The 17,220-nt window shown below is 52.3% G+C and overlaps 2 protein-coding genes across 2 annotated transcripts; one reads left to right on the top strand and one right to left on the bottom strand.

Annotated features, from left to right (window-relative positions):
- Positions 1–1,391: 1,391 nt before the first annotated feature.
- RPL8 (ribosomal protein L8) lies at positions 1,392–4,087 on the bottom strand. The gene is made up of 6 exons (XM_036303577.1): positions 3,937–4,087; positions 3,557–3,703; positions 3,336–3,477; positions 2,682–2,900; positions 1,799–1,914; positions 1,392–1,584 (listed from the first exon to the last, which is right to left on the bottom strand). The coding sequence occupies exons 2-6, from the start codon at positions 3,692–3,694 to the stop codon at positions 1,426–1,428; spliced, it is 774 nt and encodes a 257-aa protein (XP_036159470.1). The 5' UTR covers positions 3,695–3,703; positions 3,937–4,087; the 3' UTR covers positions 1,392–1,425.
- Positions 4,088–5,086: 999 nt separating this feature from the next.
- Positions 5,087–16,813, top strand: ZNF7 (zinc finger protein 7). Its single transcript, XM_036303564.1, is given in 8 exon segments — positions 5,087–5,241; positions 6,441–6,666; positions 6,768–6,812; positions 7,166–7,292; positions 9,369–9,485; positions 9,595–9,723; positions 12,952–13,034; positions 13,036–16,813. Coding segments are annotated over 7 exon segments (2,262 nt in total). The 5' UTR covers positions 5,087–5,241; positions 6,441–6,576; the 3' UTR covers positions 14,707–16,813.
- Positions 16,814–17,220: the final 407 nt, after the last annotated feature.

Genomic DNA, 17,220 nt, shown 5'->3' with positions numbered 1-17,220 from the left:
GGCCGCTCTGGGAAACGGCTCCCACTTCTCGGTGGCTGGAGTCCTCCAGGAACCGGAACTGTAGTGCAACAAGTCAGGATGCTGCCACCGGGTGGCAGTTGGGAGCCTCAGTGTTCAGAACCGAGGCAAGAGTGGGGCTTTCTGGACCAATTTCCAAGACTATTTTACAGCAATTCTTTCAGTGAAACTCTAGTGAGCTGCTGAAGGTGCTACAACCAAGCGAAGACCAGACCTTTCTTTTACAGAAGGCAGAGAACCATACCGGTCACAGGGACGATGAGATCACCCAGAAGTTCAAGAGGATGCTTATGGGTCAAGGCCAACCCCTCTAAATGGGCCGTGCCCACTCTAAGTAGACAAAGGACTTCCCCCAGCACCAGACAGCTTCTGCATCATCCCTTCCTGATAGCCAGTCTCTCGGCCAAGGCCCCTGGTAACTTTATCAGAAGGAGCAGTAATGCTGTGGCAGGTCACGTAACTGTCTAGGTAACCAAGACTCATGCTCCTCCCTTCAGGTGTTGCTCTGCACAAGAGAAGGCTAGCCTTGCTGGTTGACTGCCCAAGGCCAAGGGCAGGTTGGGCCAGGGAAGGCAAGGCAAGGCTGACAACTGGGGGCAAGGTCAACACTAAAGATGGGTCCGATCCCCGAGAGCAAGGAGCCACCTGGCCCTAACCAGTTTGGCTCAATGGATAGAGCGGTGGCCTGCGGACTCGAGGGTCCCAGGTTCGATTCCGGTCAAGGGCATGTACCTTGGTTGCAGGCACATCCCCAGTAGGGAGTGTGCAGGAGGCAGCTGATCGATGTTTCTAACTCTCTATCCCTCTCCCTCTCTGTAAGAAATCAATAAAATATATTAAAAAAAAAAAAGAGCCACCTGGCAGTCACAGGAAGGCCTTATCGCCCATTCGGTCCCTGCAGCCCAAAGACCGGCTGAGGAAACCAGAACTCAGGTAGGTGGTCATCATGGAGTGCCCTGCTGCACTTTTCACTGGCTCACAAGGGAACCACTGTGAGCAAGATTCTTGGGAGTGTCCTAGTTCTAATGGCTGATGGGTCACTTTGATGCCTGCTTAGCAGCCTCTGCCCTGATTCAGCCACCTTTGACAGAACTATCAGACAATGTGGGAAAAGGTGTCATTAGCTGTGGCCAATCAGGAAGTTCATTTGTTCTGAGAAACTCCATCATCACAGGAGAGTTCTAGCTGTGGGTTGACATCCACACCTACTTTCTCCCAGTGCTCAGCGCACAGGTCCATGTGTGGGATGCTGGTGGGATTCCAGGAAGGAAGGTGTGATTGGATCAAGCACCCCCACCTCCACTTGAGCTGCCTCTGCTCAGTGGTCCTCCCAGCAGAACATTTCCTCTGAAACTACAGGCAGAACAGCTTAGTGGCAGGAAAACAAACTTTATTGAGCCCCCTGCCCTAGTTCTCTTTCTCCTGTACAGTCTTAGTTCCCCGTAGACGCCCAGTCCGGCGAGCGGCAATGAGACCCACTTTTCGGCCAGCAGGGGCATCTCTGCGGATGGTGGAGGGTTTGCCGATGTGCTGGTGGTTGCCACCTCCAAATGGATGCTCTACAGGCTGCAGACAAAGGGAGGTAGTGTTAATGTGTGTGTGTGGGGGGGGTCCCAATCTATCTAAGGGAGGGCTTGGGGAGGGGGCTGGATCAAGAGGCCTATACCTATGAATCATCACCCAAATCCCCCACCTGAGGGGAGATTCCAAAGGACCTGCCCACCCAGCCTCAGGCCCTGTATCCTGAATACTCCCCACTGCCTACTACTGGGCTACTTACGTTCATGGCCACACCCCGCACTCGTGGCCAGCAATTTCTCTTTGCTTTATACTTGTGGTAGGCTCGCCCAGCCTTTAGGATGGGCTTGTCAATGCGGCCACCTCCAGCCACCACACCTGTTGCGGATATTAGGCAATTCAGAAAAGCCATCACACAGAGTATCCCCTGCTGGGTCGTCCTCAGCACCCCAAGGCCTGCACTAAACACCTTCTCTCTGTACTGTCATACAGCATCACAAAATTCACAGAAGTGCCAGGAACACTTGGCAAATACCACCCAAGAGTAAGCCCCCGTGCAGCCTGTAACTGACAGCAAGTGTCTTCGGGCTCCATGGGATGCCAAGCCACAGTTACCCACACCATGTCACCTGGAATGCCTCTCTCAATCCAGGGTTCTCCAGGAAAGCCCTCCCCGCACCATGTCTGACATGGGCAGGTCACTCAACCTTTGAACCCAATGTGATGGCTGAGCCACCATGCCATATCTCGGCCAGCTTTGCCACAGGAGTTGAAAGTGTTGTCAAACAGCAAAGTGAACAAACCTGGGTACAGATCCTTTTTAATGCACATACTGGGTAATTTCAAGGAAATCAGACATCTCTAAAAAGATTGTTAGCAGGTGAAGGTAAGGGCAGGAACGAAGCAAATCCAGGTTATGGGAGAATGCAGATAAGTCCAGTAGCTTAAACCTGGTCTCCAACTACCACCACGGGATGAAGTAGGTACCCTGTGCCCACTTTTCAAATATGACGACTGGGAAACTATGCCAGCGCACAGAGCCTGCACGTTATCGGAGTGGGAAGTTAGGTTCCAGGGCCCAGGTTTACCCGCTTGCTAGCTGCTCACAAGCGACCCAAAGCATTCAACTGTTGCCTGCCACTCACCGACCACAGCTCTGTTGGCAGAGGAAATGACCTTCTTGGAGCCCGAGGGCAACTTCACTCGCGTCTTTTTGGTCTCGGGGTTGTGGGAGATGACCGTGGCATAATTCCCAGAGGCCCGGGCCAACTTGCCCCGATCACCAGGCTTCTCCTCCAGGCAACACACGATGGTGCCCTCTGGCATGGTGCCCACCGGGAGCACATTGCCAATGTTCAGCTGAGCTGCAAGGGAGTGCAGCAGGAACAGTCAGAATGGAGAAATGGTATTAAAAAACACACAAAAACATTTTTATTGATTTCAGAGAGGAAGGGAGAAGAAAAACATCAATGAGAATCATTCATCAGCAGCCTCCCCCCACTAGGGATGAGGCTACAACCCAGCAAGTGCCCCAACCAGAAACCAAACGGTGACCTCCTGGTTCATAGGTCGATACTCAACCTGAGCCACGCCGACGGGCCGGATAGCGTCCGACGGCTGGCCAGAGGCAACGCAAATCCACTCCCTCCTCACAACACCCCAAAACAGCCAGTGCAGAGGTTATGTTCTGCCCAGCAGAGGTCACCCTGTGAGGCTTCTTCCTGGATGCCTCCCCTACCAACCTAGGAGGTGCACCTCCCTCATGGGACCCCGTCCTCCCACCGAAGCATGACGCTTACCCTTCTTGCCGCAGTACACGAACTGGCCGGTGTGGATGCCTTCGGCAGCAATGAACAGCTCCGTCCGCTTCTTAAAACGGTACGGATCCCGGAAGACTACCTTGGCCAGAGGCGCGCCGCGGCCTGGGTCATGGATGATATCCTGCGGGCCGAGGCGGCGTGAGCGTGGGGTCCGGGCGGAACACCCCTTGCCCGCACCCGCCCCGGCCTGCGCCCTGCACCTTCACGATGCCCTTGATGTAGCCGTGTCGCTCCGCGAAGTCCACGGCGCGAAGACGCGCGGCGCCCTTGCGGTGCTTCACATGCGCGCGGAACACGGAGCCGGCGCCTTTCCTCTGCCCACGAATCACGCGGCCCATGACGGCAGTCTGGGGGAACCTCATGGTCAGCGCCCGGGGAGGTGGGGGGGCAGGCACTCCCGCCACCCGGCTTTAGGGATCCTTTTCTCCAGTTCCTGGCCCCCTTCGTGCCACCACCCCTAGCCGTGCACCCGGGAGTCATCTTAGAAGCCAGCCTAGGTCCTTCGCGGGCCTCAGGGAGCGGGAGAACGGCGGATGGCGGCGGATATCAGCAGAGCCGCCGGGGCAAAGACACAACTTACCTTCTGCCTAGCGCGGCGGAAAGAGGCTCCACGGCGCCCGAGAGCGGCCTTATCTTCCGGGGCGGGGCCGAAAGCCACTTTAACTTCCGGGCAGGCGCCGCGGCCGCAAGCAAAGTGCACACTGGGACATGTAGTCCTACCCTGCCGCCCGGGCCTCTGCGCAGGCGCACTGGAGTGACCGGTCCTGCAGGCAACTATCCGGCCACCAGGTCGTCCAGTGGGCGGGGCCCGGGAGAAGGATAGAGGGGAGTCCCACCCTCAAGAAGGACTCTCGGAGGGCGGGCGTCGCCCACTGAGCTATCGGGGGGAGGGAGGGCCATAAGGGGTTGGGTGGTTTATTTAGGGTCACGCTGCCCGGCACAGACTGACTCACACCGGGCGCGGGTTCGGGAGCTCCCGACTTGGCCTGGCGAGGTCCCCTTTAAGGAAACGGGTGGGTAGATTCGGGGAGCGTGGTTTACAGTGAGAAGACCGGGGTCTAGAAGAGAGAGCAAACGTCCGACTTCTGCGGAGGAAGAGGGGCAGCCAGCCAGTAAGTGGGGAGACCAGAGCTGGGGTTCCATGGCCCAGGACGAAGTAGGGAGTGGGCGAGGGAGCATGACGACCTTATCCAGAACCTGAGGGGACAGGTGAGTGGGATTTAAATCGGGAAAGGGAGCAGCTAGGGGTGGGGGTGGGAGGGTCTTAGCTGTGGAGATGGGGCTTCCTGGAGTCCAGGACCTGTGGGGAGGGACAGCCAGCAGGGCAGGGAGGGAGTGAGGGCAGGATCAGTGTTTGTTTTTTTCTGTCAGTTTGTTTTGGTTGGGTAGCTAAGGAGGCCCCCATAAGCCAAGGTTTCGGGTTCCATCCCGGGTAGGGCACGTACAAGATTCAACTAATAAATGCATAACTAAGTGGAACAACAAATCGATGTTTCTTCCTCTTTCAAATCAATAAAGAAAAATATATATTCTCAGTTTTATTCTCCTTAAACCAGACTGAGTGTAAGAGAATTTCTTTCCCTTCGCTGGACCCTGACCTACCTCAACCTTGGCCCCGCCCTTTCCGTGGGCCCTGACCCCACCCTCCATGGTCTCAGCCCCGCCCCCCAGGCTGAGGCCCCGCCCCTCCCCAGGGCTTTGCGCTTTCCCCGCGCTCTGGCCCCGCCCCTTCCCCGGCGCTCCGGGGGTGGAGCCGAGACCACCGAGAGGGCCCAGCTTCTTAGCCGCCCAGAAGGGCCGGAAATCAATGGGACAGCGGGCGCGGGTTTCGGGGCCTGTTTCCGGCGTTGTCCACGTTAGGAGCCCCCGGCGGTCCTCCGGGAGGGTGAGTTGAGGCGGCGACCGCGCCCTCCGCAGGCGTGCCGGCGCGGACCAGCGGCCGTCCGCCTCCAGCACTGCGGGCCCCGCGCGCCCCAGCCTCTCGGCGGGGAAGCGCGGGTGGCGCGGCCCCTCGGAGAGGCCGTGAGCGGCTGCGGGGAATGTGGTGGAACCGCGGCCGCCTTGCCCGCGGAGGCGGGAGGTGCTGGGCCGAGTGCCGCAGGCTCCAGCGCGGCCTTCCCGCCAGCCTGCTCCAGAGGGAGCCTGGGTCTCCTTCCTGCATCACCCCTTTCTCCGAGGGCCTTCTTTTCCCGTCATGGCCCCGGGAAGACCTAGACCTAGTTACAGTGTCTGGAAGGGCTGTGCCTGGCGTGGGTAGGAAGTTTGTCTTCTCTGAATGCTGGCTGCCTCCCAGGGCTGCCCTTCTCGACTGGGGGTGAGGATCCAGCGCTGCCCGACAGCGGTCACTTCTGCCCAGTCAGTCTTGCGTGCACACGGCCTGGGGAATTCACCCACAAGCCGCTTCTGACCCAAAGCTCCACTAGGAAACCCTCTCCTCATTGTGACCTGCCAGGGGGGCAGGGGGAGAGGGCGAGATTACATGGGAGGGCGGGGTGTCCTGTATTCAATCCTCTTTGCCCCACGATTCATTGTCAGGCTCCCGCTGCTCTGATGTCCAGTCACAACTACTTCCCTGTGATCCAGCCCACTGGCTCCTTCAGCCCATCCTTCCTGCCCAGGGCCCTTTGCAAATGCTCGGCCTGTTGCCTGGAGCGCCTTCCCTACCTTCACCTCCTTGGCCTAGTTAACTCCTCCAGGAAGTGACCCATCAGACTAAGTCAGCGTATCCTACTTTGTTTTATTTTTTTAAATCCTCATCCGAGGATATTTTCCCATTGGTTTTTAGAGAGAGTGACAGAGAGAAATATCGATGTGAGAGAAACACATCGATTAGTTGCCTCCTGCATGAGCCCTGATCAGGGTCCGGGCTGGGGAGGAGCCTGCAACCAAGGTACATGTCCTTGACATGAATCAGAATCGAACCCAGGACCCTTAGGTCCGTAGGCCAACCCTCTGTCCACTGAGCCAAATCGGCTAGGGCAGGATATCCTACTTTAAATGCTTTCGTAGTTCCATGTCTGTTGGTGCCATCACAGTTGTAATTTTCATTTATTTGGGTGGTTACTTAATTTTTCTCTCTACTAGACTGTGCTTCGTGAAGGCAAAGCCCTTGTGCGTTGCTCACTGCTGCATCCCATTGCCTGGCTGAGCACCTGACACAGGTGGCAACCACCCCTTAAGCGTTCTTGGAGTGATTCACAACCACCACACGCTCTGAAAGATGAGCGAGGCCTCGGGGGACATATGCTCCAGTACTGTGGCTGCCTTGGTTTCCCCCTGTGTCCCAGCCAGAGAATATCTGGAAGTGGAGGTAAAGGATCAGAGAACACTGCCCCCTGGGTTACCCTGGACATCAGGGGTGGGGGGGGCCTCCAGCATCCTGACCTCTGACCTTTTCACAACTGTCAGCAGGTCTCTCGGCCAGGACACATGGATACTCATCCACCAAGCCTCATGGTAGGAGTCTGACTGCCTCCATTCCCTCACCCTGCCCATTGTGCCTGGACCTAGACTCTGCTTCAGCCTCTCGCTGTGGCCCTTGCCAGACTCTGGCATGCCCATCCCCAAGGTAGTGAGCACACCCCTGCCAGGACTCGGGCCTGCCTGAGGCTCTCAAGTGGAGGGTTGTAGGTCCATGGTCTGGGTCCCTTCTCTCCTCCATACTGCCCCTACCTTTGATTGTAGAGCCAAAGGCTCCTGGTGACTGTCTCGCCCAGCCCTGTGGTCCACATTTCTGAGACACAATGAGGTGGCCCCAGAATGGGGCTGGCACCCAGCGGTCCCTGGGGTGCTGTTATGTGTCCTTTCAGGAAGCTGTGACATTTGGTGATGTGGCTGTGCACTTCTCACGGGAGGAGTGGCAGTGTCTGGACCCTGGCCAGAGGGCCCTCTACAAGGAGGTGATGCTGGAGAACCACAGCAGTGTGGCTGGACTAGGTGAGGCTGTACCTTGGGACCCCTCCCCCTGCATCATAGATCAGCACCTGCCTAGCCAGGCCTCTTTCAGAGCTGGGGATATGGAGGCCACGTGGTCAGGTCCTGACTCTAGGACGGGTCATGGTGAGCCAGGCGGGCTCCTAGATTTGCTACCGTCACAGGGTTTAATCCTCACAGGGTATGTGGACTTCTGGGAGGTAATACAACCTCTTTCTTGTCTGGGCTAAGAGGTTAGCTTTAAAAAAAATAGAATTCAAACTAAAATAGCTTTTTTGCTATCTTTTTTAACTTCTGGAGGAATTTATATAGATGGAGTTAATTGAACCAGGGGGCATTGGTAGAAGTCCCTGTAAAACACCTGGGCCCTGGGGAAGCCCTTCCTTCTTTCATGCTTGATGGTCCAACAAGCTTGTGAATTTCTCCTTTTGTCACCTTTGTCATTTCTAGTTTTTGTACAAATTTACCTATTCATTTGTATTTTCCATTTTCGGCATGTATTTATTCATAATGTTCTCCATCTTTATTTTTAAGCTCTGTTATGTTTGCAGCTGTTCCCTTATGTAAGTTTTTGGCAGTGTCTTGATTGGTTTTGCCCCAGGACTGTTTATTCATATTTTCAAAGAGCCAGGTTTTGGTTTTGCTCAATTTTGGGGGAGTGGTATGTGGGGTCCTTGTTCTCTATTTCACTGAATTCTGCCTGGTTTTTATTATTTTTTTCTTTTGTGTTTGTGTTTGCTGTGTTGTTTCCAATTTCTTGAATTTACTGTTTACCTCGTTTGTGTTCTATGGTCCTTATTTCTAGTAAATATGTTTAAAAATGTAAATTTTTGTCTTTATATGCGACTTCAGCTGCATCCTACGAACTGTGCCAGTTGGTACATCATTACTGACTCTCCAAGTGGCTGATAGTTTTGAGCTGCGTGTTGTGGTTACTTTCACGTTCCGTTGCATTTTGGTTGTTCTGTGTTCAGGGGGTCCTGAGCACTGCACCATGACCCCTTCAAGGCTGGCCCAAGCATGTTTCTCTGACTGCTTCATGTGTGCTTGGAGAGAACACGTGTTTCCTGTTCAGTGTGGGATCCTGCCTGCACTTGAGGCCTTCAACTTGGGATCTCTGCCTGCCCTTCTCCACCCCCATGGTCGGAAACCTGAAGGAAGCTCCAACCACAGGGATGGGATGGGAGCTCACCACACTGATGCCCCGCAGCATGGGGCTGATGGCCCTGGAAGGAGGGTGTCAGATGGGTGCCCACAGGTCTTCACCACTTCTCAGGCTGCCTAGCTCCTTTGCTTTGTGCAAGGATGCAAGACTGGGGGTATCTGGGTGAGGACTGGACCTCATTGCCTTCTGGTTTAAAGTGTGTTTCATTCATTGCTTTATTTTTGTTGTTCTTTTGTTTTCATTCTTTTTCCTTTTTACAAATTTTTATTTATTGATTGATTTTTAGAAAGAGGAAAGGAAAGAGAGAAAACACTGATTTGATGTCCTACATATTTATGAATTCATTGATTGATTCTTGTATGTACTGGAGATCAAACCTGCATCCTTGGCATATCAGGATAACACTAAGCAATTGAACTACTCAGCCAGGGCCGGTTTTTTTGTTCGTTTGTTTTTTTAATAAGAGTTTCTTTGACCCAAACTGATGACCTATGCTGAGAAGCAAGATCTCAAATGCTCCTGTCTTGTTTCTTAATCACCCCTACCTCTTGGAGCACACACCTGCCCTCTGAACTGAGGGGCTTGCTGGTAGTGCCTAGCTTTTCTCTTCTTGAAGTACAGTGGCCTCTTCTTGGCAAACTCTTGGGTGACAGGGTCTGCTGGGGATCTTGGCCTTGAAGGATAAGGGAATGGACTGGGAGTCCAGGCATCCCTTGCTGTCTAGCCTCAGGAGCTGGGCTGAACCAGACAGAGAGGGCTACTGTGCCCAGATCCTAACCCTATAATCCTCCCTTCAGAGACTCTGCCTGTACCTCAGCCGCCTCCCACCCCTTTACTTTTGGAAACCAGGGGGCACTGAGCCCTGAGCTACATTCCCAGCAGCACCAACGTGGTTTCCTTTGTCACCTTGACAGCAGGATTTCTGCTCTTCAAGCCTGAACTGATCTCCCGGCTGGAGCAAGGGCAGGAGCCATGGGTCCTTGACCTGCAGGGAACAGAGGCGAGAGAGGCACGAAGGACCCTCCAGACAGGTGAGGCTCGGTTTTGTGCCCAGGAAGGCGGACCCTAGGGATCACCATGCGAGTTTGTTTTTAAACCACATTTTATTAAGTCTCTCATCTTACCAATACTCTTATTAAGATACAAACATGGATGCAAGAGAAGGAGTAATCTTGGTTCTGAGCAGCTTCTCGGGTGAACATCATGTCACTGGTACTGTTGTGCTCCCTCCAGAACTTCTGGGGATCCCGGATGACCCTAGCCTCTCAGGTGAGGCTCCGGGGCTGCCATAACAAACCGCCAGAGACTGGAGGCTTGAATTGATAAAGATTAGTATCTCACATTCTTGGGGCCAGAGGTCCAAAATCAAGGCATTGGCAGGGTTGTGACCCCTCTGAAGCTGTAGGGGAGGGTCCTTCCAGCTTCTGGTGGCCCCAGGTGTTCCTCTGCTTGTGGCTGCATCACCCAGTCCTCCACGTCACAGCGCATTCTTCCTGTGTCTGTCTTTCCAAGGATATCAGTCATATTGGATTAGGGCCTCCATACTTCAGTGTGATCTCATCTTAACTAACTCCAGCTCTAGGGTCCTGTTTGTAAATAAGTTCGTATTCTGAGGTTCTGGGTGAGAGCTTCAGCACACTTTTTGGGGGCACAATCAGCTCATAACAAGGACCTTCATGTCCAGACTCCTTTCTGACCCTTTTTGGGAAGGTGTAAAGCAAGTTTGACATGCTGGGTATAAAGGGACAGATTGGCCCAGTTAAAACCCTGCCCCCACGAAACATTTCCAAGGTGCAGAGAGATTTTTTTCTTAAATACATGTTTTTATTGATTTCAGATAGAGGAAGGGAGAGAGGGATAGAAACATCAGTGGTGAGAAAGAATCATTGATTGGCTGCCTCCTGTAGGCCCCACACTGGGGATTGAGCCTGCAACCCGAGTATGTACTTTGGGAATCGAACCGTGACCTCCTGGTTCATAGGTCAACACTTAACCAGTGAGCCACACAGGCCAGGCTGGCACCATGGCAGGAGAGCCAGAGCTCCTTAGTAAGAGGTTCACGTATGGAGATGACCATCTTGGTGGGGCATCAAGAAGACTTCCCTGCGATGAGACTTAGAGCTGCTCCCAGACTTGGGTGTACAGGGCAGAGGACAGCCTCGTGGATGAAAATTTGTGGAACATGTTAGAACATGCACCAGATGTGATATTGTTGGTTGGTACAGCTGATATTCCAGGATCCTCCTGGTCATGGGAGAGGGAAGGGCTTGCAGTTGCCACCATCACAGCCAGCCCAGTCTCAGGACTCAAGGCCCCCTGGGGACTTCATGGTCAGTGTCATAGTTGAAGTGGTGAGGACAGAATTTAGTCTGAGTGACAACTGCAGTAGGTCAGAGTTCACCGAGAGCTTATTCAGCTTCCACTTGCTCAGAGGTGTCAGAGCCAGGCACGGGGTGTGACGGATCACAGAAGGGAAAGGCAGGTCCATGTGACACCACCTGGGCTTGCTGACAGGCTCTGCTCTTGGGAGTTGGCTGGGACAAGCATCCTCCAGTTTTCTTAGGCAGATGCTTTAAGGGGTTGGTGTCATTCGAGGGATGTAGCTTTGAGCTGTTAGAAGCCATGCTAGGGTTTTGTTCTTACGTACCAAGGGGGAGGCCTGGTTCAGCAAGGCTCAGAGGAGCCTGGCTGGGTTAGTAAGGAGAGGATCTTTGTCAAAGGAGTAGTCATTAGTAAGTGGGGATAGGAAGAAGTGGGCTGTACTGTGTGCAGGTGTCTTGTGACCCTGAAGGGAAGGAACGTGTGCATGCTGAGCCACACAGGAGCCTGCTGGCTGTATGTAGGAGCCTGTTGCTGAGGATGTGGCATGTAGGGAGGCAAGACCTATGTAATGTAACTAACTGCTGCTTGCCGACTTGGCTACAGGAGAGAGAGAGGTGGACTCCGAGGCAGCCAGGTGGGTTTGCAGTGTCCTCATCCAGCTGCAGGAGGCCCAGGCAGTGCTGGCATCCTTAACTGCTCTTTCATGGCTATTCGTAGGGTCCTCTGCCTTGAAGCAGCATGCAGAGAAGAGCAATACTTGTCTGTTTTCTCATCTCTATGGCTGCTCCTGCCCTGTTGGTAGAGCAGGTTTGCCAAGGTTGTTTGTGCGGAAACGATAAACAGTGAGGACCAGGCAGGAGATGTCCCACAGCCTAAGGGCACAGAGATGTTAAAAGGGTATGTTTTTGGGGAAACAGACCTGGGTTCATTCCTTAGTCTCTCATTACCTGTGTGACTATGGGTGAACTACTTAACCTCTGTGAGCCACACACCCTTATCCACTACTGACCTCACTAGCTTTCATGCAGCCCCTTCCATACGCCAGGACTGACATAGAGATGGGTCTCCATCGCTGGAGCACTGATGTGAGGAGCCAGCGGAGCCCTGTCACTGGGTCCTCTGTTTCTCTGTTGGACAGCCCTAGGCTGGTGATGGCCCTGGAGGTGATTAGGGATGACAGGGTCTGACTTAAGCAAAAAAATTCCTGGGATTGCAGAGTAGGAAGGAGGTTGACGCTTATGTGGAGAGTCCAGAGGGTAAGTGCATGTCAGAAAGGCTTGTGGGGGCTGGTGGAGTAGGTGGACCCCCCAGAAATGCACAGGAAGGAGAAATCCATATGGAGAAGGTGAGGGGCAGACTGGCAAGGGAAATGGTCAGATGTGAGTTGGGGAGAGTGGCCTGGAGCAAGCAGATTTCTGGCCTTGGGTCACACTCAGAAGCCCAACCAGGGGACAGGCCAATGCCCAGGCCTTCAGCCTCACCCCTGTACACCTTTCAATAGCTTTCCTGCTTCATCTTTTTCAGCACCTGCCCATCCCTCTGTTTTAAGTTTAAAATTCTTCTTTCTTCTTCACCACCTCCTCTGACCTCTCGGCCTAATTCTGCCTCTCCCTAAACCCCCTACTCTATCAGGCTCACTTTCTTTTTTTGTTGTTAATCCTCACTTGAGGATAGTTTTTCAATTGATTTTTTAGAGAGAGTGGAAGCGGGGAAAGAAAGACAGAAACATTGATGTGAGAGAGACACATCGATTGGTTGCCTCCTGTATGCACCCCAGCTGGGGCTGGGGATCAAGCCTGTAACTGAGATACATGCCTTTGACCCAAATCTCGGGCTGACGCTCTATCCACTGAGCCAGACCATCTAGGGCGCACATTCTTCGTGGACTTTTCCTCACACCATTTCCCCACAGAATGAACCTCTACTGATGTGGCCCTCTGTGGGAAAGTGGCTCTTAGCGCTCAGCCGCGTATACTATGGTTAAATGAGTGTGTGAGGCAAAAAGTATGGATGAAACCAAATTTTGAGAACTGTCAAAGGCGTCAAGTTTTGATAGTGTCTTTGCATGTCAGGTGTCCTAGGAGGGAGCTCAGTTCCTAGTGATGATCCCCACCTCAGCCTCTGTCCTTTCTGTGAGCTCAGGAGAAGGAGCCTTATCCTGCCTGTATGTTTCAGATTCTACAATAAGCACTGATGGTGAGCAGGCTGGTGAAGATGTGCACATGCTAAAATCAGAGTCTCTGGCAGCGATGGTCAAACCCCCCCCCTTGGGATTATCCTCAGAGTCCGGGCTTCGGAGACACCTCTGATTCTGAGGTCTGGCCAGAGAGTAAGCTAAGCTCTCTCTTTCAGAAACACCACTTGCACACAGGGACTGTGGCTCCCAGGAAGACCTCTGCCACGGAGGATGTGCAGGGACATGTCAACCTGGGTTGTCAAGGGGTTGCTGCAGATGGGCCATCTCGAAGATGCGATGTTTGTGGCAGGAGTTTCAGATTCGTGGCTCTGCCTCACTTTGGTGTACAGAAGGAACTTAACAGATGTCAGGAGTGCCAAAAAAAGTTATCTGATTGCTTACAGGGGAAACATCAAAGTAACTGCCATGGAGAGAAGCCGTATGAGTGTGAGGAATGTGGGAAAGTCTTCAGGTTGTGCTCGCAGCTTAATCAGCATCAGAGAATCCACACTGGAGAGAAACCGTTCAAATGCATAGAGTGTGGAAAAGCCTTTCGCCTGAGCTCAAAACTTATTCAGCATCAAAGAATTCACACGGGAGAGAAACCGTACAGGTGTGAGGAGTGTGGGAAAGCCTTTGGTCAGAGCTCCAGCCTCATCCACCATCAGAGGGTGCACACAGGAGAGAGGCCCTATGGCTGTCGTGAGTGTGGGAAGGCCTTCAGCCAGCAGTCTCAGCTGGTCAGACACCAGAGGACTCACACTGGAGAGAGGCCCTACTCGTGCCAGGAGTGTGGGAAGGCCTTCAGCCAGAGCTCAACCCTGGCTCAGCACCAGCTGATGCACACGGGGGAGAAGCCTCCAGTTCCAAGAACCTTGGATGGTGCCAGCCTCGTTGCACACGAGAGAATCCACGCTGCAGAGAAACCGTTTAAGTGTGATGAGTGTGGGAAGGCTTTCAGGTGGGTCTCTCGCCTTAGTCAGCACCAGCTGATTCACACTGGAGAGAAACCATATAAATGCAACAAGTGTGCAAAAGCCTTCGGTTGTAGTTCACGGCTTATTCGCCACCAAAGAACTCACACTGGAGAAAAACCATTCAAATGTGATGAGTGTGGGAAGGGCTTTGTCCAGGGCTCACACCTGATTCAGCACCAGAGAATTCACACCGGAGAGAAACCCTATGAGTGTAGTGATTGTGGAAAAGCCTTCAGCCAGAGCTCAAGCCTCATTTACCATCAGAGGATTCACAAGGGAGAGAAACCCTACGAGTGCCTGGAATGTGGAAAAGCCTTCAGTATGAGCACACAGCTCACAATTCATCAGAGGGTTCACACTGGGGAGAGGCCCTATAAATGTGGTGAGTGCGGGAAAGCCTTCAGTCAGAACTCAACCCTTTTCCAACACCAGATAATTCATGCTGGAGTAAAGCCCTATGGATGCAGTGAGTGTGGGAAAGCCTTTAGTCGAAGTTCGTACCTCATTGAGCACCAGAGGATTCACACGCGTGCCCAGTGGTACCACGAATATGGGAGCACCCTGGAGGGTTCTACCCATGTGAGCCGTAAAAAAGTTAACACTGTAAAGAAACTACACAAATGTAATGAATGTGAGAAAATATTCAGATGGCGCTCCCATCTCATTATACATCAGAGGATTCACACTGGAGAGAAACCTTATAAATGTAACGAATGTGGCAAAGCCTTTAATCGGAGCTCAAGGCTCACTCAGCATCAGAAGATTCATATGGGATAGACCACTCACCTCTTTAAATGTGTGTAAGTGGGAATAAACCCACAGCCTTACCTATTTAAATTATATGGGATAATTGATAACAAGGTAGAATGTTAGTAAAGATTCAGAATTGCTCTTTTAAAAACATCCAAATTCATACAAAATGTGTTTTTTTCTGGAATTCTGATTTTATCCCACTCCATAACCCTGTGTCCCTTGCACCAGGGGAGTCATGTAGAGTTCTGAGTGTGCAGACGGATGAACCCAGGTTCTGCAGCTGAGGCCTGAGAAGTCCTGTGAGCTCTGCCAGAGGAGATACTCAGTGTCTTCAGCACTAGTTACTCAGACTGGCTTCAGCAAGGATGTGTGAGCTTGCGTGCGCTGAAGTCCAGAAGAGGAGTGTCTGGAATTCCCTTCTGCCTTCACCTGACTCCTTTTCTTCAAACCTCTTCCCCCATCAGCAGCCCAGGCAAGCAGCCACCCAGGGTCAACGTGAGTTTCCACATGGGCCAAGCCACTCTGATTAATCTGACCTACAGGCTGGGCCCATGTTCATTCACTTTGTCTCACAGAGCAGTTAGTTAATGCCATGGAGGGCACTGGATGAGACAGACCTGCCGCATTGACCCCCTCCCTGTCCAGTGTCCTGTATTCACCATTTGGGAAGGAGTCCAGGGGCCAGGAGTCCACTCGAGACCTGCTGACCTTTGGTACCATTGCTACAATCAGAGGGGCAATATTTGAGAGACCATCATCCCAGTGGAGGAGCCCATTTCTTCCACATGTGGACTGGTATCGCAGAGGGACACAGGTCAGTCACTTCAGGATTTGTTGTGACACTTGATTTGGGTCACCATCACACTGGTTTGGTCAAGCCCACCACACGTCCTTGAGACCTTGCTGCTTCTATCGCCGTGCATGGCATAGCCTGTAGCAGGCTATGGATTTGAGTCAGGTGAAAAAAACGCTTGCTGATCCCCATGTTTGCATTAGGAGGTTCCTGAGCTTTCTGCTGTTGTTGGGAGCAGTGGAGTTTGAGGTGGTTAAGTTTATGTGAGCTTGTGTTTCCAGCACATGGGTGGAGCCAGTCAGCCTGATCACCAACTGCTACTGCTTATCCATCACTCACTGCCTGACATGTCCTTCACCTGGTGCCAGGATGCCATGAAATTAGTGGGCCTATCTCTTCAGGCATCCCTACTCTACCCAGAACTTGAGTCGAATGGTCAGTGCCAGAGGACCAGGGACTTCTGTGCATATGCAGAGGTTATGCTCATTGTGTCTCCACCTCAGCTGCTATGCTCACCCAGGTGGTCACTGCTGGCACATCTGGATGGGTGGGCCCAATTTTAAAGGGCTGTAAATATTTTAGGCCACCCAGCAATGGTTCTGGAGCCGAGGTCCTAAGTGGAGAGAGCACACTTCTGCCATCTGCTGGCACTTGGTACTGTTGTGCACCGAAGGACCTCTTCATCGGACCCCACCTCCCTTGTCTACTCCTGGGTAATGAGGGACAAAAGGATGGAGGATTATATGGACTTCTCCAGACTCCAGCCTGGACATGATGCTCTTTCTTTCCCCTAACAGTAACTGCAGGCCAGAGACTTCTACCTTAAATCTCCTTTAGCATTTGAGTGTGCACAGCCATGGTCCTGGATCAAGGGCTGGTGAACCCAGTCCGAGGCCTGCTTTTGTGTGGTGCTGGTGCATGAAACAAACACTGAGGCCATAAGACTGGGTGTTTTGAATGCCTACCAAGCAGACCAGGTGTTTTGAAATATTCTTTTGTTTTTTTAAATACATATTTTTTATTGATGTCAGAGAGGGAGAGAGAGAAGTATCAATGATAAGAGAGAATCATCAATTGGCTGCCTCCGGCACACCCCACACTGGGGATTGAGCCCAACCCAGGCATGTGCCCTGACTGGCAATCAAACCCTGACCTCCTGGTTCATGGGTTGATGCTCAACCACTGAGCGCCACCAGCCTGGCTCTACTTTCCTGCTATATTCCCCAATTTGGGCTTTAGTAAATATAAACTCATTTTAAGGATTTTCAGCACTGTTTAAGAATAGGTTTTAAAATACTTTGGACTTCTCTTTTTGAGTCAATAAACCCATAATTTTAAGCTGGTTGCTTTTATTCTCAATTATAGATTGAAATTTAATTTATGATGTTGGATTGTAACTATTTTGAGGTTTTGTAGAAATTTCCCAAAGTGTTTTCGGCAAGGCAGAACCCAGTAAGTTTACGCACCTGTATCCCCAGTGTGTGTGACTTATACTCACAGCCCAGGAAATGTTTGTTGAATGAATGAATGATGAATTTGAGTATCCAGGCTTTGAAGTTGAGAAGTCAGAGACCCACAGAAGAGGAACAGCTACCAAGAGCTCCCATAGGATCTAAGTAAGGTTGACACAGCTGTAAGGTAATTTTCCAGGTGCATCATTCCTTGTGCAGACCTGGAACAAAGGTGGGAAAAGCCAGCCCCTGCCCTATGGTGATCAACCACAAACAAGGGTAGATGGTCCTTTT

The sequence above is a fragment of the Myotis myotis genome, unplaced genomic scaffold (genome assembly GCF_014108235.1).
Source record: "Myotis myotis isolate mMyoMyo1 unplaced genomic scaffold, mMyoMyo1.p scaffold_m19_p_38, whole genome shotgun sequence".
Taxonomy (NCBI): Eukaryota; Metazoa; Chordata; class Mammalia; order Chiroptera; family Vespertilionidae; genus Myotis; species Myotis myotis.
Note: the sequence above shows the minus strand (reverse complement) of the source record. Positions and strands in the feature narration are given on the sequence as shown.